This window comes from Neofelis nebulosa, chromosome 8, assembly GCF_028018385.1.
Source record: "Neofelis nebulosa isolate mNeoNeb1 chromosome 8, mNeoNeb1.pri, whole genome shotgun sequence".
Taxonomy (NCBI): Eukaryota; Metazoa; Chordata; class Mammalia; order Carnivora; family Felidae; genus Neofelis; species Neofelis nebulosa.
In genome coordinates this window covers 122,770,710-122,793,896 of record NC_080789.1, presented here as the reverse complement: position 1 = coordinate 122,793,896, position 23,187 = coordinate 122,770,710, and the positions used below count along the sequence as shown (strand labels likewise).

Sequence of the window (23,187 nt, the reverse complement as noted above, 5' to 3'; positions counted from 1 at the left end):
TCCCGCTCGCACTCTGTCTCTCTCTCTCTCTCTCTCAAAAATAAACATTAGGGGCGCCTGGGTGGCGCAGTCGGTTAAGCGTCCGACTTCAGCCAGGTCACGATCTCGCGGTCCGTGAGTTCGAGCCCCGCGTCAGGCTCTGGGCTGATGGCTCGGAGCCTGGAGCCTGTTTCCGATTCTGTGTCTCCCTCTCTCTCTGCCCCTCCCCCGTTCATGCTCTGTCTCTCTCTGTCCCAAAAATAAATAAAAAACGTTGAAAAAAAAAAAAATAAACATTAAAAAATTTTTCTAATGCAAATCAGATTGTGTCACTGTCTTACTTAAATCCTCAAAGAATTATCTGGTATTTTTGAGATAAAATTAATATTTTTCAGCATGGCACATGGAGTTTTTCATAATCTGCCTTATCTCTTCTTTCCAACTTTATTCTGCATTAGTATAACATACTTGTAGCTAATATTGTAGGAAATATTGTGTATTAATTAATAGTCATGGGCATTATGTGTTAAGCTACATCTTAATTTAGTATTTCTCAGAGAGGAACCTAGGACTTAATGGTGGTTGCTCTTCTGGGTGTGTGTGTATAATTATTCCATAAACTTTTGAAAAAAAAAATTTTAATGTTTTTATTTTTGAAAGAGATAGAGAAAGGCTCTGAAGCAGGCAGTCTCCAGACTGTCAGCACAGAGCACAGAGCCTGATGCGGTGTTCGAACCCATGAACCGTGAGATCATGACCTGAGCCAGTCAGACGCTTAGCTGACTGAGCCACCCACGTGCCCCCAAATTGGTACTTTCTGATAAGGAAATATTGTCATCAATACAGAGAAAAACACATTTAGGAAAACACTTCAACCAGTCTAAATAAAAACCAAAAAACAAATTAGGCACAGTGGGATGAATTTTATGTGACCAGAGAAATTTAGGAGAAATAATATTAAAATTACTGTCTCAATAAAGGAAAAAGAGAACAGGTAGGAGAAAGATAAAACGTAAAACTCTGTTAGCACATTTTGGGAACTTTTACAACAATTTGGAAAGACAAAATAGTCATTTAAATATTTTAAAGAACACTATATGGAAGGTAAACTTTAAATAGGTGTGCCCGTGGAGTGAAGTGCCTTATATTTTGTGACATTTGGTTTTATGGTGGTGCCTGGGAGCTAGCCAGCTTGACTAGGAGAATTTAGATTTCATGATGCCTCTAAAGTGTAAGTGTGACTTCTTGGTTTCATCTAGTAGGTGTATTTAAAATGATGAAACAAATAATATGAATATGGGGATTATGGTTTGCTTTTCATAGTCCAGTTGCAAACTAACATCTCATCTGCCTGGTTCTAATTGTTCTGTTTCAGGTGTGATTTTACTCTAGTGCTTTTTAGGTTGTTTAACAATGTATTTATTTACAAGTTTTTCTTACTAGACTATAAACTCATTTACAGTAGGGGTTGGGTTTTATTCATCTTTATTTCATTGGTATTTAGCTCATCATCTACTTGATGCTGCATAAATGTTGAATGAATAAATCATTGTCAGTTGCTACATAGTCCTGGAAGAGTTTTCATATATTCTTGGTAATATGTTCGTTTTCTTTGGAAATTAAACTTTGCATTAGGCAGTCTTGTTTCTCTCAAGAGTAGTAACTTGGTTCTTCCTACAATAATGCATTTGCTTCATTTGTTTATCTTGGCAATTCCTATTTTTAATATAATTTTGAAATAGTAGATTAAAGTAGCTAAAGTGCCTAGATCTGTTTTCACAGCAGTATATTGCTAATTGATTTCTGTGCCGCATTTACTATGCTTTTAAATTTTCTTTAATTATGGTACTTCTGGTTTGTCATGACCATGCTCATTAAACAAATCTCATTTGATGGAGGAGGCAAAGTAATGTCAACCAATTATTCATAAATATCTGCTATAGGATTTAGAATAAGCATGAATGCTAATTGATTTTAGGAATGAACGTTCTTCCTCAAGAATGGAATCCTACTGAGGTTTGTCATAATAGTTTGTAGGAAACTAGATCTTTGCTGTTTACATGTGCCCCCTTTTCATTTCAGGGAAGCATTAAGAAGGTGTAGGGATCTGAGAACAGAGATGAGCAATTTTCAGACATCACCACAGCCTATTAATCATTTGAGATTCACTGCACGTAATGAGGTATTAGTGATAGGAGGAGCTGTTGCTGTGAACAGTAGGGAGATTGAGAACCATAGATGTAGATGATTCTAGATCTAATTTCTTTTTAATCACAGTAGACTTGTTTTTCCTTCTTACGTGATGTAGAAGGCCGTATTCTTTATTTTTATACAGTACATTGTTACATTCCAGGATGCAGCAAATGCTACTGTTTGTTCCTATGCCGGAAGGAATTTGGCTAATACTGTATAGCCTTGCTAAGTAGTAGAAGACATATATTGTCCATAAGATGGTACGGTTTTTTCCATTTCAAATCAGCCAAGGTATTTATCTCTTGGATCACTCTAAGCTTCTGGAAGATACGCTTCATCTTAAGTGATAAACACAGAAGGATATTAACATTTGGATGGTGAATCAGCACTGGGAAGAAAACGTAATTTTCAGTATGCATGTTAACTACTACAAAGCAAAATGAACTTACAGGAGTTTCATTGAAACTATAAGAGAGAACCTGAAAAGGGAAGGGATTAGTATAAATGCTAATGAATTTGTAAGAATTACTTTTAAATTAATTAAATGGTAATGCTATTAACAGTCTCTTTATTTAGAGTGCTGCCTTTTTATTTTAGCAAAAACAAATTTATAATAACTTAAATTTTCCACAGTTTTTTTTGTTGTTTTATTTTACTTTAACCCTACTGATTCCTGTCCCCTCCTCCCCCCCCCCCCCCCCCAATAGTGTTTTAAATTTCTCAACTTCTTATCATGGTAGTTTTTAGGAACTGGTTATTAAAAATTTTAAATTGAAGTGTGTCTTTTCTTTAGACAGAGATGACAGTTCTACACTAACAAAGCAGGAACTTAAATTCATAGGTATGTACCAAGTTCAAGCATGATTTTAAAGGGTAATAGTGTTAAGTTAATTAATCCTAATGAAGCTTAGAAACCTTCCTATATAAAGCAGTAATGGGGATCTGTAGTCTCAGAAATAACCGAAAGGAATTCTCCATAATTCTGGGTGGTTGATGGGATGACTGTTACCATGTTCTTGTTGTACTTGTTTGGATTTGTCCTATTGCCTAAGACATGGTAAGGTGGGTTTTAGGATTTCTAAAGTTACTTACCTGTCAGGATCTAGATGCCTAGACCACTTTGTACATCTATGACCCCTCTGTCTCACTGAGGGAAAGAAGAATCTGAGACCATATTTTGTGACTTATAATACTTTTCTAATTCTGTGATGCACTTTTCAAATACTTCTGGATCAGTTGAGCGTGAGCATGTGCATTCTGAATCCAGTATTCTTAACCAGTTAATGTATGCAGCTACTCCCTCCCCTAAAAACCTCAGTTTCACATATTTATAAAACTAATCTTGTGGGTGTGATTACCTGCACTACGGAACTTTTCCTTCTCAAAAGTGTCTTAGTCTTTTTTCATTTGAAAAGTATAATGTTCTTTCTGTATCTAAAAATCCTGGTCATTTTCTTTGGGGAAATAATTCTATACTGCAAATGGATCCTTTCAGGAGCAGTAAAATCTAAAAGGATAAATATGTGCATAAATAATAATTTCAAGACATAGAATTATAACTTCTATAATGATCTACAGTATAAAAAGAATTCAGGGCAGGGAAAACTACTTTCAGCTGAGGAAATGAGATGTCCAGAGAATGTAACATTTTACCTTAAGGAATATGTAAAATTGAGCTATATGGAGATAGGGATCAGGGGTAGACTCCAGTCCCTGGAATACAGATAGCACAAGCAGTGGAACATAGGTGTGTAAAGTGATGGTGATACGATATTTGATATGACATGTATGAAAAATACTAACCTTACGTATTAGTCAAAGGAGTTGAAAATAGTTGGTAGTTGGGAAATAGTTTGAGTTGGGGAAAAAAATAAAACCTGTTGTTCAGGAAGGTTCATCTGGCTGTAGCATATAAGAATATTGAAAGGAGCTAGAGAACAGAGAAACCAATTAGATTTTTTTGTAATCTAGCTGAATGTGTTAAGGGTCTGAGTGAGGGTAATGGAAGTCAGACTAGTGGGACATCTGTTACTCAAGAAGAACTGGTAATAATTGTCAGTAAATTGAATGGCAGTAGCTGGGGGAGGATGGGTATTCATTTACCAACAAGATGTTTAGGTATAGATGTTTAGCATGCAAATGAACAGATGAGGTTAGAGTGTTAGAGAGAAACAGAATTGGAAATAAATTCATATAGGGGGTAAATATAAACTCTGAAATTGGTCATGGCTGAGCAAGGTTGGTAGAGAAGACAGAAAGGTTGGATCAGGTTTATTTTAAAATGGAAAAGTATTAATAAGTGGAAAGGAAGACTCTAGAGAGATAAAAGGTTAAGATGCAAGAGAAGACAATTTCATGAATCAAAGAAACTGGATAGATGAACAAGTAGAAAAGTAACTTGAAAGAAGACAGAATAGCTGTGGAAACATTGAGTATAAAAGAAAAAAACCTCCACAATTCGGGGTTAATGAATGTTAATTAATGAATTAGATAATTTTAGAAGTAGGTTTTCTCTCCAAAACAAATGATTACTTTCAGGTATACATTAGTAACTTGAGAGTGTTTACAAAAGTTGTCCTGTTAGTGTACTTGAGAAAAATGTCTTAATGATTACATAATAGTGATAATGATACCTGTATATGTAAAGACTTTATTTTTCAATTCTCAGGGTTTCCTGAGAAGTTATCTCCTTTCCTCTTGTGTGCATCTTTGATTCTGTTCTCTGCCTGCTCCCAACTGAATTAGTCCCCAAGTGGTACCTTCTAATTTGAAGGTAGCTAAACATGACTTTTTATATCTAATTTATTATTTTCAAAGTCCCACCTTCTCACAGCTGTAGGTTGGTACAGATCCTTATCATTTCTTTCACACATTATTGTATTAGTCTCCTTTTGGTTTTGTCAGTATACCTGGAATTGATCAGGTGGGCTAACTCAAGCCAGTATGGCAGAAATGAATGTCATTTAATCATTTATGATCAAAACATTACTGTCAAGAATTGCCCAGAATTGCTTATCTCACTTTTCCTTAAAGTAATCTTGGGAAAACAAGTTATAATTGTAAAGTTACTTCATTAGTGAACCTGACATCAGAACAAGGACAATTAGTTAGGTCATGTTTAAAGATTATCACCATGTTGGGGCACCTGGGTGGCTTAGGCAGCTCAGCTTCCAACTCTTGATTTCTTCTCAGGTCATGATCCTCAGGGTCATGAGATCTAGGTCATGATATCAAGCCTGGTGTAGGACTCCACGCCCACTTTAAGATTCTCTCTCTCTCACTGCCCCTCCCCTGCTCTTGTGTGCAGGCACTCACCCTATCTCTCAAAAAAAAAAAAAAAGAAAAGATTATCACCATCTTGATAATGTTCTTTTTCTTTCTGTATAATGAAGTTGATTGCTTTCTTAGCAGCTTCCTTCCACATTAATTTATAGTCCTGTGTTTGCAGGAACTATGTCCCAGTTACCTTGATGACTAAACTTGGAGTTAGAAACCATGTCTTATGGTGAGCCCTTTCTATAGATGGCCTGTATTACTTGTTTCACACTCAGAGGGTCATTTTATTTAAGGATCTGTGGGTGTATGTATGTGCCTATTGACAGGTGGTATTTTTGTATAATAATCACTAGGTATTTGGAATTATACTTCTCAGAGTGTTTGGCATTATGCTTATAATGTTAGGAGAAACTAATATATTCATTCAAAAGATGTATAAAAAATTATATTCAAAGTTGTTGTTGGATGTGTCAAGATTTAGGAGACCAAAATTAAAAAAAAATTTTTTTTTAATGTTTATTTATTTTTGAGAGAGAGAGATAGAGAGAGAGAGAGAAAGAGAGAGAGAGAGAGAGAGAGAGAGAGAGAGAGAGGCAGGAAGGGGCACAGAGAGAGGGAGACACAGAACCTGAAGCAGGCTCCAGGCTCCGAGCTGTCAGCACAGAGCCTGACACGGGGCTCGAACCCACGAACTGTGAGATCATGACCAGAGCAGAAGTCAGACACTTAATCGACTGAGCCGCCCAGGTGCCCCAGAGACCAAAAATTTTTAATCCATGTTGGCAGTAATAGGAAATCTGATTTTCTACAGACCAGGTCCTAAAGAAATTATAGAAAGAAAATAAATCAGTGTAAAGAAGATACGAAAGACATGAGGGAAGATAATAATTTGAAACAAAGTAGATCTTTAAAAGCAAGTAGAGGGGCACCTGAATGGCTCTGTCCGTTAAGCATCTGACTCTTGATTTCAGCTCAGGTCATGATCTCATGGTTCAAGAGATCAAGCCCCACATTGGCTCCAGCACAGAGCATGCTTGGGATTCTCTCTCTCCCCCTCTGTGCCCCTCCCCCATTTGCTCTCTCTCTAAAAAATAAAAAATAATGATACAAAAAACAAGTAGAAATTTTAGGTATGGAAAACTGTAACAGTCAAAGAACACAATAGATAGGACAAATAACAGTGGATACAGTGAACAACAAAATAATTAATGGGTTTTATACATATTTAAAATAAAAACTATATAGTATGGAGGATAGAAGTAGAATCCAGGTAACAGGAGCTCCAGAAAGGGAGAGAGAGAAAAATGGAGAGGAGGAAATAACCTGAAGAAATAATGGAAATAAATTTCATTAAAAAAAAAAAAAAAAAAGATGAGATATCTTAGTTTGAAGTGGCACATAGTGGGCCTAAGAAAAAAGAGTGAAGGAAAAATTCTCATCTAGACACATTATAGGGGAGATTTTAAAATATCACAGACAAGGAAAGGATTCTAAAACATGGACTATTAAGATGAAGTCTTTCTTGGAGACTACATAAAAATAACTTCAGTTCTAAGGAGGTGGTGCAAGATATGAAATGTCTAGATTTAACAGAGCTAATTGTCATAGCAAAAAAAATTGAAAATACTGGGAGTATAAAGATTACAGTTACATTTCTTGTAGCACCTCCTGGATTCAATTATTAAATGGTATTTAGGTAGCTTACCTAACAACTTGGAAATATATCCGTGATAGGTCTTCCCTGACCCCAACAAATTGTATGTATACTGTGTATAAAATAATGTATACATGGCACAAAGGATTATCAGTTTCTTATTCTGTTTTCATGGTGCTCAAATTCTATTGGAAGAGTCAGAAATATAAGTGAATAATTGCAGAATAAAAAGTTAGGCAAAATTATCATGGCGATTATGTTAAAAGAATAGATCTGAGAGTAGTTTTTTTCTTGTCTTCATTTTTAAAAATTGATTGTGGTCATTACTTATATGTTTTTATTTAAATCACAGATAACCTTTAATGAAGAATGGGAAATGGTTTTAATAGCTGCCACATCTAATAAGATTATGTTCTTCATTTTAATTAGCAATTTATTTTTTCCTACTAAGCCTCCCTTTCAATTTTCTTAAGCTAAAGAAACAGTAAAAAAAAAAAAAAAATCACTGTGTAACGTACTCAATGATGTTTGTTATCTGGGCTTATGATTGATAATAACTTCAGTAAGTCTTTTTTCTTCTTAGTTGAAATATGTCCTTCATTAACCTGACCACCTATATTTTTATCCTTCATCTGAGCTAAGTGTTTCTAGAGAATACAATTTACGTCATGTACACATGCATATCATTATAGATTTGTGATACTAGCCTTCACTGACATTTAAATTGCTTGGCAGTGTTAATGCGAATCTCTAGGAAACTCTCTTTTTGCCATGATTGTTTGTATTTTAAAACTTTTACTGCCAGTTAAAATTGCATCTTTTAGTCCCCCAATTCTGCAAACCTACTTGGTTTGTATCCATCCTCTTTTCTTTCTCTCCAGTCCTGCTTGCAGTGCAAGGCTAGTCTGTACTTGTGCTCCACATCTCACCCTTCTGTGCCCTCTCAGAGGCCTTGTCATGTTAGTCTCCTTACCCTCTCACCCTCACTTTTCTTTCCCATCTTCATCTAAGCATTCTCTCCTGTCCATCCTCTTGAACAAAAGAACCCAAACTCCTTTAATCACACATTGCTGTTCATGTGCCCACCCCTTAAACTGTTCTACCTCCACTCACTCGTTTAAGGTTTTCTCTTTGTTCTGGGTGGTATGTCTAGATGTGATTTTATTCTTCTTAGGACCTCTTTGCTTCCTAATTGAGAGAATTCATTTTTTTTTTTTTTTTAATGCTTATTTTTGAGAGAGTGAGAATGGGGGAGGGGCAGAGAGCGAGGGAGACACAGAATCCAAAGCAGGCTCCAGGCTCTGAGCTGTCAGCACAGAGCCTGACACAGAGCTCAAACCCATGAACTGTGGGTTCAGATCATGACCTGAGCCAAAGTCAGACACTTAACCCACTGAACCCACCCAGGTGCCCCAAGAGAATTCATGTCTTTTGTCAGTTCTGGACACAACTCTAGCCATTACATTTTAAAGTATTTTTATATTTTTATTTTTATTTTTATTATTTTTATTTTTATTGTAGAGAGAGCACATGCAAGCAGGGGGAGAGGGGCAGAGAGAGAGAGAGAGAGAGACACTCTTAAGCAGGCTCCAATGCTTAGTGTGGAGCCCAATGTGGGGTTTTATCCCATGAACCTGGGGTCATGACCTGAACCCAACTCAGGAGTTGGAAGTTCAACCAACTGAACCACCTAGGTGCTCCTATGGCCATTTAAAATATTGATCCTCCCTATTCTTTCTGTTCTTCAGTAACTTTTGTTAGACATATTTGGACTTTGATTCTGTCTTCCATGTCCCTTAACCTTTCTTTTATAATTTCCATTTATCAATCTCTCTGTGCTCTAGCAGGATAGTAGTTTTTAGGTTTTATTAATTTATTTTGAGGGAGAGAGAGAGACAGCGAGTGAGCAGGGGAGGGGCTGAGAGAGTCCAAGAGAGAATCCCAAGCAGGCTCTGCACTAATAGTGCAGACTTGGGGCTGACTTGGGGCTCGATTTCAGGAACCGTGAGATCATGACCTGAGCTGAAATCAAGAGTCTGACGCTTAACCAACCATCCACTCAGGCGCCCCTGGGTAATTTCTTTTGATCTTTTATATTCACTCATTATCTCTTCAGCTATACTGATTTATAATTTTACCCGCCTAATGGGTAAAGATTTTTAGTGAATGTGCTTTCCAATTTTTAGAATTCTTTAAAAAAAAAATTTTTTTTTTTTAACATTTACTCATTTTTGAGAGGCAGAAAGAGACAGAGCATGAGCGGGGAAGGGGCAGAGAGAGGGAGACATAGAATCAGAAGCAGGCTCCAGGCTCTGAGCTGTCAGCACAGAGCCCAACGCAGGGCTCGAACTCACGAACCGTGGGATCATGACCTGAGCTGAGGTCGGACGCTCAGCTGACTGAACCATCCAGGTGCCCCTCGATTTTTAGAATTTTTTTTTGGTCCTTTCTAAAATGGATCTGGTCTGGTTTTGTTTTTCTCTTTCTTGTTTTTAAGAACATGTAGCACTTTTCTCACATGTAAAATATTTTTATTTTCAAAGTCTCAAACTTATAGAAAAGTTACATAGAGTATAATATACAGAACTGTATCTTCCCAGAGTATTTGAGAATAAGTTGCAGATACAGTGCCACATTAGCCCTGAATACTTCAGTCTTTATTTTTAAAATCTTATTGTTATTTTTGTAATGTTTATTTTTGAGAGAGAGAGAGCATGAGCAGGGGAGGGACAGAGATAGAGGGAGACATAGAATCTGAAGCAGGCTTCAGCACAGAGCGTGATGCAGGGCTAGAACTTGTGAACCGGGAGATCGTGACCTGAGCTGAAGTCAGACACTTAACCGACTGAGCCACCGAGGTGCCCTGAATACTTTAGTTTTTATAGACAAGGACATTTTACTGTAAAATCACAATACAGTGATCAAGAACAGGAAATTAATATCACCATATTACTACCATCTACTCGTCGGATGGCCATTCAAGTTTTGACTGTTGTCTCAGAATTTTACAGGCTAGTTATTTTTGGGTTTGGTTCATTTTTTTTCATTATTAGAGCTGTGTTATGTATTTATTTATTTTGGAGCGGGATATCATAGATGTGATCTTTCCATTGCATCTATCAGATGACACATACTCAGGCATTTCTAATGAAAAGGTTTTCTTTTCCTCTTTGTAATTATGTATATTGTGGAATTAAGTATGAGACTATAAATATCCCATTTCTCATCATACTTTTAATTTGTATCAGTGTGGACTTACAGATTTGTGTGGGGGTATGATGCATTTATTGTGATGCTCAAATTGTTCACAGTTTAGCCAGTGGGAGCCCCTTTAAGCTGGCACAGTTGTCCCCAGTCATTATTCTTTGAACACTTATTTTCTGGCATTGCAAGTATATTAGTCTTCTGTTGCTGCCATAACAAATTACCACAAAATTAGCAACTTACAGGCACTCAGATTTATTAGCACATAGTCAGATGTCTGGGTTTGGTTATCTGGTTGCTCTGTTAGAGTCGCACAAGGCTAAAATCAAGGTGTTGGCCAGCTGGGCTCTTACTATCAGGGGACTCTGGAATTCATTCACTTCCAAGAAGCTCATTTAGGTTGTTGGCAGAATTCAGATTTTTCCTTGCAGTTGCAGGACTGAGGTCATCATTTCCTTTCTGACTGACAGCTGAGGGTCTCCCTTAGCTCCTCGAGGCTTCTATCCCATCCTTTCACATGTCCCTACATTTTAGAGTCGGCAAAGGTGAGTTGAATCCTTTGCACACTTAGAATCGCTCTGACTTCCTCTTCTGTTGTATCTCTCTTGTTTTCTCAGCTATTACATCTCTCACTGACTCTTTTGGCCTTTGTCTTCTATTTTTAAGGGTTCATGTGATTACTCTGGGCCTACCTACATAATCCAAAATAATCCACCTGTTTTAAGGTCGGCTAATCAGTACCTTAATTTAATCTGCCAAGTCTCTTCACAGTAGTGCCTTGATTAAGGGAACCTTGGGATGGAAGGTGGACATCATTAGAATTCTGCCTAGCACAGCAGGATATGTCAGGTGCCTTTTTTTATAGAGAGAGTGTTGTTTCTTTCTTACACTTGTGAGTCCTTGGCTTAGTCATTTAGTTTCTTAGTCATTTGAAATATTTGTCTTATCTTTATTTGCTCTATTTTCTTTCTAAGGTTCTTGGAATAACAGTCAAATAATGTTTGTGTCTGCTAGTTTGTGATCAAGGGGATTGTTTTCATCTGTGTTTTCTAATTGTGGATTGTGAACTCATTTTATAGCCTGAATTGAGGTTATATCCCTTCAGAGAGGTTTTGTGTTTGCTTCCGCTGTGTACTCAAGTGACAGTACCAGCTGGCCCCGTCTTACATTAATTTAATGTTTGGGATCTATCAGACTAGGCACATATGTAAATTCAAACCCAAAACCTGGGGCGCCTGGATGGCTCACTCAGGAGTGTTTGACTCCTGATTTCGGCTCAGGTCATAATCCCAGTGTCATGGGCTCAAGCCTTGCCTCAGGCTCTGCACTGAGCATGGAGCCTGCTTAAGATTCTTTCTCTCCCTCTACCCCTCTCCCTAGCTCACTCGCTCTCGTTCTCTCTCTAAAATTAAAAAAAAAAAAAAAAAAAAAAATCAAACTCAAAAAGCTATTTGAAGGCAAAGCTATGGCTCTAAATTCTAAGTGCAGACTTTTCATCCCCTATCCAGAGCTTAAATCTAATCGGACGAGCTTCCTTACCCTGTCTCTGTGCTGTAATTTCTGTGTTTTGATGGTTTTGTAGGGTTTTGGTGGGGGCAGTGGGGGAAAGGGCTGGTCTATCTTTCCCCAGAAATGTAGCTCTTGGAAGGTCCAATCCATATAACCAAAGTCTTACCACTTTTAACTTTTCAGCCATTGGAGGCCCAATGTGTTGTCTCTTTTTCTTGTGGGCACTAAAGCCAGAGCTCCAGGGTTACTGACACAGGCTGACTCCTCCAGGGCAGCCTATTAAAGCTTTCCCCTCCTCATTCATAAGGATTTCCCTCACTGTCCTATGGGCTCAGCTATTCATTTTGAGGTCATTTTAATTGGGGAGGTTTTTAGGTTATCTGGTCTGCCTCATTGCCAGAAACAGAAATTCTCCTACTGATTTATTTTTCAAACCCCCGATACTGGCTCTACAACTACTACTCTACTCGGCCTACAAGTAGTTTTCACGTTGCCAAATCAAGTGACTACTTTTCAGTCTTTAGCCTAGATGACTTTTTAGCATATTTATTTTTGTTCAGGACTTCCTGCTACTGGAAGCTCCTCTCCTGTTCCTGTCCCTCCTTTCCCCTCTCATCCTGTTCCCATCCCTTCTCTCCCTTCCCATCCTGTTCCCGTCCCATCCCTTCTCTCCTCTCCTCTCCTCTCCTACCCTCCCCTCCCCTCCCCTCCCCTCCCCTCCCCTCCCCTCCCCTCCCCCTTCTCTTCTAACATTATACTTAACTTGGTTATCCTGCAGTTTTGACTATTTCTTAACTAGTTTTTTGTTTGTTTTTACTTCACCTTTATCCTAATTTAGTGTTGAAATTCCTTGGGGCTAAATCTGCGCCTCTCCTTTTCTCTAAAATTCTCACCATATTTAAGCTGCTGAAAATCTTTTGTCTACCGTATTACAGTAACTACTTAAATTATCTCCCTGATTCAACTCTTCCATTGTCTTTCAGGGCATTGTTCACATTGTATCCAGAATGACCTTTTTATTTTTTATTTTTTTTTTATTTTTTTTTTTTTTATTTTTTTTTTCAACGTTTTTTATTTATTTTTGGGACAGAGAGAGACAGAGCATGAACGGGGGAGGGGCAGAGAGAGAGGGAGACACAGAATCGGAAACAGGCTCCAGGCTCCGAGCCATCGGCCCAGAGCCTGACGCGGGGCTCGAACTCACGGACCGCGAGATCGTGACCTGGCTGAAGTCGGACGCTTAACCGACTGCGCCACCCAGGCGCCCCCAGAATGACCTTTTTAAAAGTAAAGTTCTAATCATGCCACTCTCTTGCTTAAAATGCTTCAGTGGCTTTCCAGTAGGATGAAAGTGGAGAGTCCTCTATGACCTGCAAGGTTCCACATGAGCTGGCTCTTGGACTGACTTCTAGCTTTATCTTAAGCATTTTATTTCTTTGCTTATTATACTACACTGGCTATATCTTTGTATGTAAGTCACAGAGTGGATTCTGTCAAATTAAACAAAAAAAGAATTTGTTGGATAGGTACAGTTATTTAGAGAACTAAAGGAAAAAACCCCTTCCCAGACCTCTGAGAGGACAGAAATAGGGTAGATTCAAGGGCTGGGTAAAGAAGGATTAATAGAATCCTAATATGACTACCATTAGACTAACAGGTCTGACCATTTTCTGCCCTGGTGTGTATGCCTTCAAGATACTAATTCCCAGGAGAGACTATTACAGCTTGGGTCACATGTTTATCTCTGGGCTGAGAGTGTATGAAATGGAGGAGGGGTACTTCCCTGACAGAAGATAGGATGTTATTTGGACACAAAACAGGAAAGAATTATGGGCAGGTAAAAACAATAGAAGTGGTCTCTCTTCCTTTTAGTTTATGTGTCACTTCTTCACTGCAGCCTACTCTGCTGATCTTAATTAAGTTACCCCTTAGATTCGGTCACAGTACATTCTGCTTTTTCATCATCGCACTAGTATCTGTGTGCTTACTTAATATCTGGTTCCTTCATTTTAAGAACCATGTATGCAAGGATGATACCTGTTTTTGTTTTTTGTAGTATCTTCATCTAGTATTTTGTCTGGGTACATTAGGCAATAAATAATTGTAGAATATTGTAAAACAGAGTCAGTTACGCAATATTCAATTGATTATGTCAAAATAACATTCAAAACATTTGTAAAGATTTTATAATGGAATAAGAAAATACGTTAAGTATAAAAGGATTAAAAATTTTTAGTTTCATACATAGGCAGCTATATAAAGCTCAACAAAACCATAAACTATATACCAAAAAATTTGAAAATACATAAAAATGTCAACAGTGTTTGTGGATGAATTTTTCCCTATTTGCCATCTACTTAAGAGTTTTAATAATTAGTATGTAGTATTTTTATAAGTAAAGTCAAAAGAAGCAATACAGAATTGTTCAGATCTCTGTAAAAATAGAGCAGCCTAAGAAATAGTTAATGCTTGCCTAATGAGATTTTGGAACACCTGTATTCCATCGAGGTGGCCAAGAGTCTCAGGAAAGAAAGCTCTTTTTCTAAATTTTATTTTACCCTCTCTGAATAATGAAGGTGTTAATCATATAGAGATATATTTCACAATCTAAAACCAAAGGGAAAGGGAAAACCAAAATAATCCTGTTATGCATTAGTTGCCAAAGGGAAAGGATGTTAACATTTACAATCGAACATTTACATTGCAACATTTACAATGGAATCTTCCATTGTTGTGTATATGATTCTGTTTACTTCTTTTATCATGGAGATAGATATCGGTCCTTTATAATAATATGGCTACTGTTTATCAAATGCTTTCTATGTGGTAGGAGAGCATACTAATAGTATTGGTACCTGTATTAGCCAATCCTGGCACCAGCCCTGTGAAAAATTGGTGCCGTTCGCACTTTACAGATGAGGTGTACTAGGTCCAGAGAGGTTATTTGCATGAGGGAGCAGGATTTGGACTTAACTACTTTCACACCATATTAACCTCCAGAAAAGACTATTCAGTCATAGGATATGGGTTAGGGATAACTTAACAGGTTTAGTCATTTACTAGCTTAAATATTCCTCAAGACTGTCCCGTTCATTTACTCTGGTTCACTGCTGGACAAACAAGCTGATGTGGCACTGATTTGGCCTCCTAGGCAGTTTGAAATTGGGAGTCAGGAACTCTGGTTGGTGAACACTAGTATTTATGTCGCTGGTCATGTATAGTTCTGTCTTATATATTGTTTTTATATCAGTGCCATGGGCACACTAATAAAAGCTTAGGTCTCAGCAGTGTTTTCTTGGCTCTGCCCACCCTGTCCTGTTCTCACTAAGATCACCATTTGTCTCCACATTTCAAATCCAATGGACCTTTTCACTCTCTCTCTTAATTAGCCATTCAGTATCAGTTGATAACCATCTACGTGCCCTTTCTTTAGACGCTTTTCTTGACTTGAGTGGTGCTGCACTCATGGTGTTCTTCTTACCTCACCGATACCAATTTTCTGTACTGACTCCTCTTCCATTAACCCTCCTTGAAATGTTGGAGGTCTTCGGGACTTAGTCCTAGACCGATATTTTCCTCTTTTATAAGCAAAAATGCACTTTCCTTTTTTTCACCGCCTCAGTGAATGGTACTTGTAACCACTAGCCAGTTCATTCATAATGCTTTATCTATCACATGTAGCTAACTATCAAGTTGAGTGCATCTGACTTCTAGATGTACTTCAGATCCATATCATTCCAGGTGTTTCCATACCACTACCACCTTTGGCCTGAGGGACATAACCTTGATCTAGATTGTGGAATAGCTTCCTAGGTGACCTTTTTGTTTCCACTCTTCCTCTTTTCAATTCATTTACTACATTTAGAAGGATGATCTTCTGAAAAACCAAGTCATGCTGTATTTGCCTTTGGTGTCTTCCCATTGATCTTAGTGTAAATTCTCAACACCTCTACATGGCTTGCAAGGGCGTGTGTAATCTGTTCCTTCCCTTCTCTCCAGCTTTGTCTTCCACCACTCTCTCCACTATGCTTTACCCATATTACCTTTTTTTTTCTCTTTTTTCTATTTCATTGTCAAGTTTGAACAAGCTTTTCTACTTCACTCTGTTCACTTAACGTCTACCTGTGTGAAACTTTAGGTTTTGGCTCATGTATCTTTTCTTCAGATAGACACTTTCGGCTTCCTAATTTGTCATTCCCATGGTACTTTCTCTTCAATCACAACACTTGTCACAATTTATAGTTACGTGTTTGTTTTATTGTTTGCCTCCCTAATTAACTTGTAAACTCTTGGAGAGCCGAGATCTTGTCTGTCTTGCCTGTCATGTTCCCTACTTTCCCTGCTCCTAGCACAGTGCCTGTCTTCTAGTAGGCACACAATAAATATTGGGATGGCTGGCTGGCTGGATGGATCAGTACATCGTTGCCAACCTCTGTATCATTCTATATCTTTGTGCCTACCCTTTATCCTGAACAGATGAATTTCAGGTATTTTCCTAGAGTTTATGCATTACAGGATTCAGTTCTATTTAATTCCATGAATATCACCTTGATTTAGATTAAAATAACATAGGGGTGCCTGAGTAGCTCAGTTGGTTAAGCGTCTGACTTCGGGTCAGGCCATGATCTCATGGTTTGTGAGTTTGAGTCCCATGTTGGGCTCCATGCTGACAGCTCAGAGCCTGGAGCCTGCTTCAGATTCTGTTTCTCCCTCTCTCTCTGCTCCTCCCCCACTTGCAGTCTCCCCCCCCCCCCACCCCCACCCAAAATAAATAACCTTTAAAAAAAAGTTTTAAAAAATAACATATAATTTGTGAAAGATGGAAATAGAGTAAGTTAAAAAGAAAGCAGGCACAGAACAATTTAAGGAGGATCATTTAACTTTTGAAAGTTCTAGAGGTCTTAGTAAACTGTTGGTTCATGAGGTATGAGGAAGTTTAGGAGAGTCAGTGATCCTCATACTCAAAAAAAGATTTGGGTATTTGTACTGCCCTGCCTGGATAAGAAAAGTAATTTTATCTGTTCTATTTATAGTAGTAACCCGAGTACCAGACACAGTTTCAAAGTTGTGTTCACCACATTGCATATTTAGTTGTGCACTTTCCTATTTAAGTATGCTCTAATGCAGTGTAAAAACAGATACAAGTTTAGATATTGGAGGTCCTCAGTCACCACAGTTTTGCTTCTCAGCATTACACTCTTAGGATATATTATTGCATGTGGCAATGGTATTTTCAATTTTGAAAGAGTATTAGGGACATTAGAGGGCCTGGTAATTAATACTGTTCTTTGCTGACTTAAACCTAAAATTTTTATTAGAGCAGTAACTCTAAAATAGTTATGGGTACCCTTATGGAGACTTACTTACTCCTAGACCCTTTACATGGATGTTCTCAAATAAAAGCCTCTAAGGTAGTGATTACTTGCTGTTTTTTAAAAAAATTGTAAACATTTTTATTTATTTTTGAGAGACAGAGCATGAATGGGGGAAGGGCAGAGAGAGAGGGAGACAGAATCTGAAGCAGGCTCCAGACTCAGAGCTATCAGCACAGAGCCCTATGTGGGGCTCGAACTCAAGGACTGTGAGATCATGACCTGAGCTGAAGTCGGACGCTTAACCAACTGAGCCAGCCAGGCGCACCAATGATTACTTGATTTTATAGAGAAAAATATGGAGGCTCAGAAAGGTTAAGTAATTTGATTCAGATCACATAGTTGAGAGAGCCAGGATTTCTGTCTCAAACACTTGTTCCGTTTTTGTTTGTTTGTTTGTTTGTTTGTTTTTTGTTTTTTTAGCATGCTGTCTCCAGTTATCTTAGTTTTAAGAGTTGGAGATTCCACGTATGCTTTCCATCATTAAAAAATTAGATTATTATCATTCTACCTTTAAGGTACTTTGCGGCAAAGGCTGAGTTCAAGTGCTTCTCTCTGGAACTACCTCCCCTAGTCTCTTCCTCTGAACTCAGTCATCCCTCAGGTCCTGTGTCCTTACGGTACCTAGCATTTCTTTAGCTTATGAGTACTTACTAGTTCTGCTGTGAGACTATTCGTTCTTTGAAGGCAAAATTCCTTTCTGTTCTTTGTTATCTTCAGTGCCTTTTTTGTTTGTTTTTTTTTTTAATTTTTTTTTTTTAATGTTTATTTATTTTTGAGACAGAGAGAGACAGAGCATGAACGGGGGAGGGGCAGAGAGAGAGGGAGACACAGAATCGGAAACAGGCTCCAGGCTCCGAGCCGTCAGCACAGAGCCCGACGCGGGGCTCGAACTCGCGGACCGCGAGATCGTGACCTGGCTGAAGTCGGACGCTTAACCGACTGAGCCACCCAGGTGCCCCCTTTTTTTGTTTTTTAATAAGAACCTCAATAAATATTTGTTAAATGAATTATGAGATAACAAACGTTTTAAAAACTTGTATTTCTCAGGTGCATGTCTTTTGGAATGTAAGGTTTATAAGCTCCATTTACATGCTACCTTTTTTCTTTCCTTCAGAGCCAAGCCTCTTAGAACAGTTAATTTTGCCAAGATTTATTGTCATATTTGGTGACTCCTTTTTCTGGCCTGACTTTAAATGACCAGTGGAATCATTTGACCTATTCCTTTGAAATTCTCTAGTGGTTCCTAAGATTCTCTTAGTTTTCTTATTTTGTTCTTTGTGGTCTATTTTTTGTTGTTTACTCTTCCACTGGTAATGTTCTGTAGGATTCTGTCTTTGGTCCTCTTGATCATGCTGAGAATTTTGTCTAGGTGATTTCATTTTTCCGTTCCTTGGCTTTGACCAGCTTCCATATCAGGAGTTGTAAATCACATATTCACAGGGGCCAGGTAGGTGACGTAAATGAGTGAAGAGATGAAGAATGAGGAATGACAGGACTCTGGTGGGTTAAAGAATCTATACCCTGACCAAAGTTCCAGCAGATTATTACTATTTCAGAACTTGGTGTCCAATATTGACAGAGCTTCAGTTTTTCAGGAGAAATTAGAATTCGCTTTGAAATGTGAAGTTTCAGTGTTTCTAAATATGAACTAGTTTAAGATTTCAAACACAGTGCAAGCCAACAGAAAGCCTTTTTGAGTTTTCATGTTTACTTATGCTAACTTTATTATTCTTCTGACTCCTGGGTTTGTATCTCCACACCTGATTTTCCTGCTGAGCTCCAGGCTGATCCTGTTCTGTTCTAGACTGTAGAGGAAGGAGTTCTGTGTTCCACAGGCATGTCAGAGACCCTGAATGATCAACCTGTACTTCAGTCTTGTCTTACAAAGTGCTTGTAGTTTTAGAATCAGGCAGCTGCGAGTGTGAATCCCGATTCTACCATCTGCTAGGTCACTAAGCAAATTATTTCTTTATTATTTTCTTTAAAGTTTATTTATTTATTTTGAGAGAGAGAGAGAGAGAGAGAGAGAGAGAGAGAGAGAGAGAGGCGTGCAAGCGGGGGAGGGGCAGAGAGAGAAGGAGAGAGAGAAAGTCCCACGGGGCTCAAACTCACAAACTGTGAGACCATGACCTGAGCTGAAACCAAGAGTTGGACGCTCACCCGACTGGGCCACCCAGAGGCCCCAGCAGATTATTTCTTTAAACTTCTGCTTGCTGTTGTGTGAGATGGGAGTCCTGCATACCTCATCGGGCTTTTACGCCAGCACAGTGACCTGCATACAGTAACCACATACAGTACTAGATGCTCCCAGTTGCTCTCCCTGTTTCAGTGAGTGGTATCACCACACGCCCACTTACTGGTACTCAAGACTCATCCTCGACTCTTCCCTCTTATTTCTTCTTGAGGTCCTATTAGGTACCAGTCCTATCAACTCCGCCTTTACAATGTATCTTTACTACTATTACTGTAGTTTAATCTCCTTTTTTGCTCATCGGGATTACTGTAGCAACCCTTAAACAGCTTTCTCAGTCTCTCTTTAAATCCCCTCCCCAGTCCGTTCCCCACTGGTGTCATGGATTGATGTCTTGCTTAAACTTCAGTCTGATCACACCATGCTTCTGCTTACAGTCCTTCAGTGGCGTCCTGTTGTTTCCAGATTTCCAGCGTTTTAGCTTTTAAGGTTCTTGATCTGATTCCTGCTCATTTTTTAGCCTCATTTCTTGCTTCGACTACCCAGATGGTACTTACATGTTCTTCTGTTTCTTCCTCAAACCACCCTTCACCTCGGTTCTACAGCTCCTTTAGAAATGAGCTCTAAAGGCATCCATCGCTTCCAGTAAGTTTTTTGACCCTCATCCTCTCACCTCAGGTCTGGGTTATATACCCCTTTTCATGTGCTCAGAGCCCCTGAGGATGTCTCTATCATAGCACTCTTCACAGTCTTTTGTAATAGTCTCTTTTTTCCACTAAGCTTCTTGAAGGCGGAGACCACATTACTTGAATGGCTTTGTATCTCCAGGGCTTAGAATAATGTCTGGCAAACAGTGAGCTCTCAGATGTTTGCGGAATGGATGCATTTGGTGAATGAATAAATTATCTTTTTTTCCTGCAGAAATTGTAGAAAAAGGATCTTAGGACCCTCAATTATAGTTGTAAGGCCTTTACAAATGTCACAATTCCCTTATTTTTCTTGTTTGAGGATTATGAGTACTTCTATTTATTATGAATCAATAATACTTATGTTCTTTAGAACAAAATACATTGTACTGTTAATGTAAATAATTGTTGCTTGCAAGGGCTATAGTTTCTTTTCTTTCTTTCTTTCTCTCTCTCTCTCTCTCTCTCTCTCTCTTTCTTTTCTTTTCTTTTCTTTTTTACTACATCCCACTTAGGTTCATTTTTTTCTTGCTTTCCTCTTGTTACAGTGTCAAATTCTTAGGATCTTGGGATCTTATTTTCTCCCACCCTCCCAGGAGCCTTGGTTTGTATCAAGATTTCTCAGCTTCTGCACTGCTGACACTGTAATACAGATAATTCTTAGCTGTGAGGAGCTGCCGTGTACATTTTAAGATGTTTAGTATCATCCCAGGCCTCTACCTACTGTATGTCAGTAGTGCCCCCTAGTTTTGACAACTAAAAATGTCTTCAGACATTATCACATGTCTCTGTGGAGCAGAAATCATCCCTGATTGAGAACCCTATTGGTTTATTGATATTCCCATCTCTCAGCTTTATCCTCAAAGAGCCTCTCCTGTGGAGCATATGAGCATATGAGCATGATCTCCCATCTTTAAAAAATCAACATCTTTTTCTAGTCACTCCTCTTTCCCCTTGACTTTTGCTCATCATCTCTCTCCTTCGTCTTCCCATCCACTTTTCAGAATGGATTGCTTTCACCCAGTCCTCCCTTCCTTTTCCTTTCCTTTCCTTTCCTCTTTTCTTTTCTTTTCTTTTCTTTTCTTTTCTTTTCTTTTCTTTTCTTTTCTTTTCTTTTCTTTCCTTTCCTTTCCTTTCCTTTCCTTTCCTTTCCTTTCCTTTCCTTTTCTCTTCTTTTCTCTTCTTTTCTTTTCTTTCAACTGCATGATGCTTTCTGAAAGTGCTTTCGTGCCTCCATCCTTTTTTCCTGTGTCCTTGAAGTGGCCCTGACCACCACCATGTAGTCCACGTTGTCATTATCTTTTAATCCTCTGTCCCCGTCCATCCCTACCCCTACTCACCCACCCCATTCAGTCATAAAGTCTGTTCATTCTTCCTCTTGAATATTTCTAGAATCCACTTACTGATCTTTGAATCTCAAGTCTAGTTCTCTTCTATTTTCTCTATTGTAAACTGGGTGACCTTTCTAAAACATGGTCATCCATGTCAGACCTCTCTCTCAATCATGAATTCTGGGGCTCTAGTGTCTGCGTTTTGAAAAGCTTACCAGGTGATTTTTAAGCAACTCTAATTGCTTCATTCTCCTTTTTAAGAAACATTTCTTTGCTCTTAGGAATTCCTAAAATACTGACTGTTATTTTCACGAGGCACTTCCTGATGTGATCCCAGTCACATGGCAGAGCCATTTTTGTTACAAATTAAAAAGGACTTAGGTTCTTTTTAAACAAGTGTTTTATGACAAGTCAGTATTTAGTCAGTTATTAATACATTTTTTTATCACCACCAGTAAAATTTATCATTGAGGGGAGGGATCAGGAAGAAATGTGGGCGTTCTGACTTAATGGTTAATATTAAGTATCTGTGACAAATTTGACAGCTAAGTTGCAAAGTATTTAAATAATTTTTTTTCTTTCAGGTATTTATAACAGCAACGATGTAGCAGTATCCTTTCCAAATGTAGTATCTGGCTCAGGATCTAGTACTCCTGTCTCCAGTTCTCATTTACCTCAGCAGTCTTCTGGGCATTTGCAACAAGTGGGAGCTCTCTCCCCATCAGCAGCATCATCTGCAGCCCCAGCTGTTGCTACAACTCAGGTAAATTATTGCCGTGCCGTGAAGCGACCTGTAGGTGGGTTTGTCGTTTCTGAAAGCGAATTCCATTGGAGAGGAAAGAAAGAAAATAGGGCTTCCTATAGGAATTTCTAAAATGCCTCAATTTGTTTTGACATGTTAGTGGAAATAATAGACATATTTACATGGTATTTATGAGAGACGACAAAGGAATGTGTTGTCTTCAACTGACTCTTTTCAGTTTCCGAGTTTCTAATTTTGTCCTAATGTAAACTGGTAACTTGGTGGGGACTTTTACTCTTTCTTTTAAAAAGTAGGACTTGGGGTGCATGGGTGGCTCAGTTGGTTAAGCGTCCGACTCTTGGTTTCGGTTCAGGTCATGATCTCGTGGTTCATGGGTTCCAGCCCTACACTGGGCTCTGTGCTGACAAACCAGAGCCTGCTTGAGATTCTCTCCTTCTTTCTCTCTGCCCCTATCTCACTCTCTCTTTCAAAATAAATAAATAAACTTAAAAAATAAAAATTAAAAAAATTAAAAATAGGACTTCAAAAGTGTGAACCGATTTTGTGGTTTTAAAAATTCCTTTTATAATTTTAAAAATCACAGAAATAATATATGATCGTCTGCTGTCTAAATTTTCAAAAACCAGTGTAGGAGAATATAGGTTAAAGAGTGATTGATCCCTTTGAGTACTATATTGTTTTCTTCCTAGTGGGAGAGGAAAGAATGTACATGAATATTCTAAATAAGTGACTCTGTTGGTGATTGTGCATAAATTTATCCCTTTCCTTCACTTTAGACCTATAACTTGATAGGTCAGTAGTCTTCAGGAATCCTTAAAAGCAAGAGTCAAATCAGAAAAACCATAATCTTGTATTTATAAATAGGACGGTAAATTGGCAAAGCTGTACACACACACCTACTCCCTCTCCCCCACCACCTCACCAAAGGTGTAATAATTTAAAATTCCTAAAGTATATATAGATATTTTTTTTGGAATTCTTTATAATTTTACTTTAATTTTATCCAAGCTTCTAGTAGTAAATCTC

The 23,187-nt window shown here is 38.3% G+C and overlaps 1 protein-coding gene across 17 annotated transcripts in view; it reads left to right on the top strand.

The window, feature by feature from the left end:
• MLLT10 (MLLT10 histone lysine methyltransferase DOT1L cofactor) overlaps window positions 1-23,187 on the top strand; it is a 237,435-nt gene that overhangs the window by 186,511 nt on the left and 27,737 nt on the right. For 11 of the 17 annotated variants that reach the window (XM_058681732.1, XM_058681731.1, XM_058681737.1 and 8 more), the window contains 2 exons: window positions 2,966-3,013; window positions 21,983-22,161. In XM_058681732.1, coding sequence (XP_058537715.1) covers window positions 2,966-3,013; window positions 21,983-22,161 — 227 coding nt within the window. The remainder of the gene's footprint in view (window positions 1-2,965; window positions 3,014-21,982; window positions 22,162-23,187) is intronic. The other 6 variants (XM_058681747.1, XM_058681746.1, XM_058681745.1 and 3 more) reach the window with 1 other exon arrangement.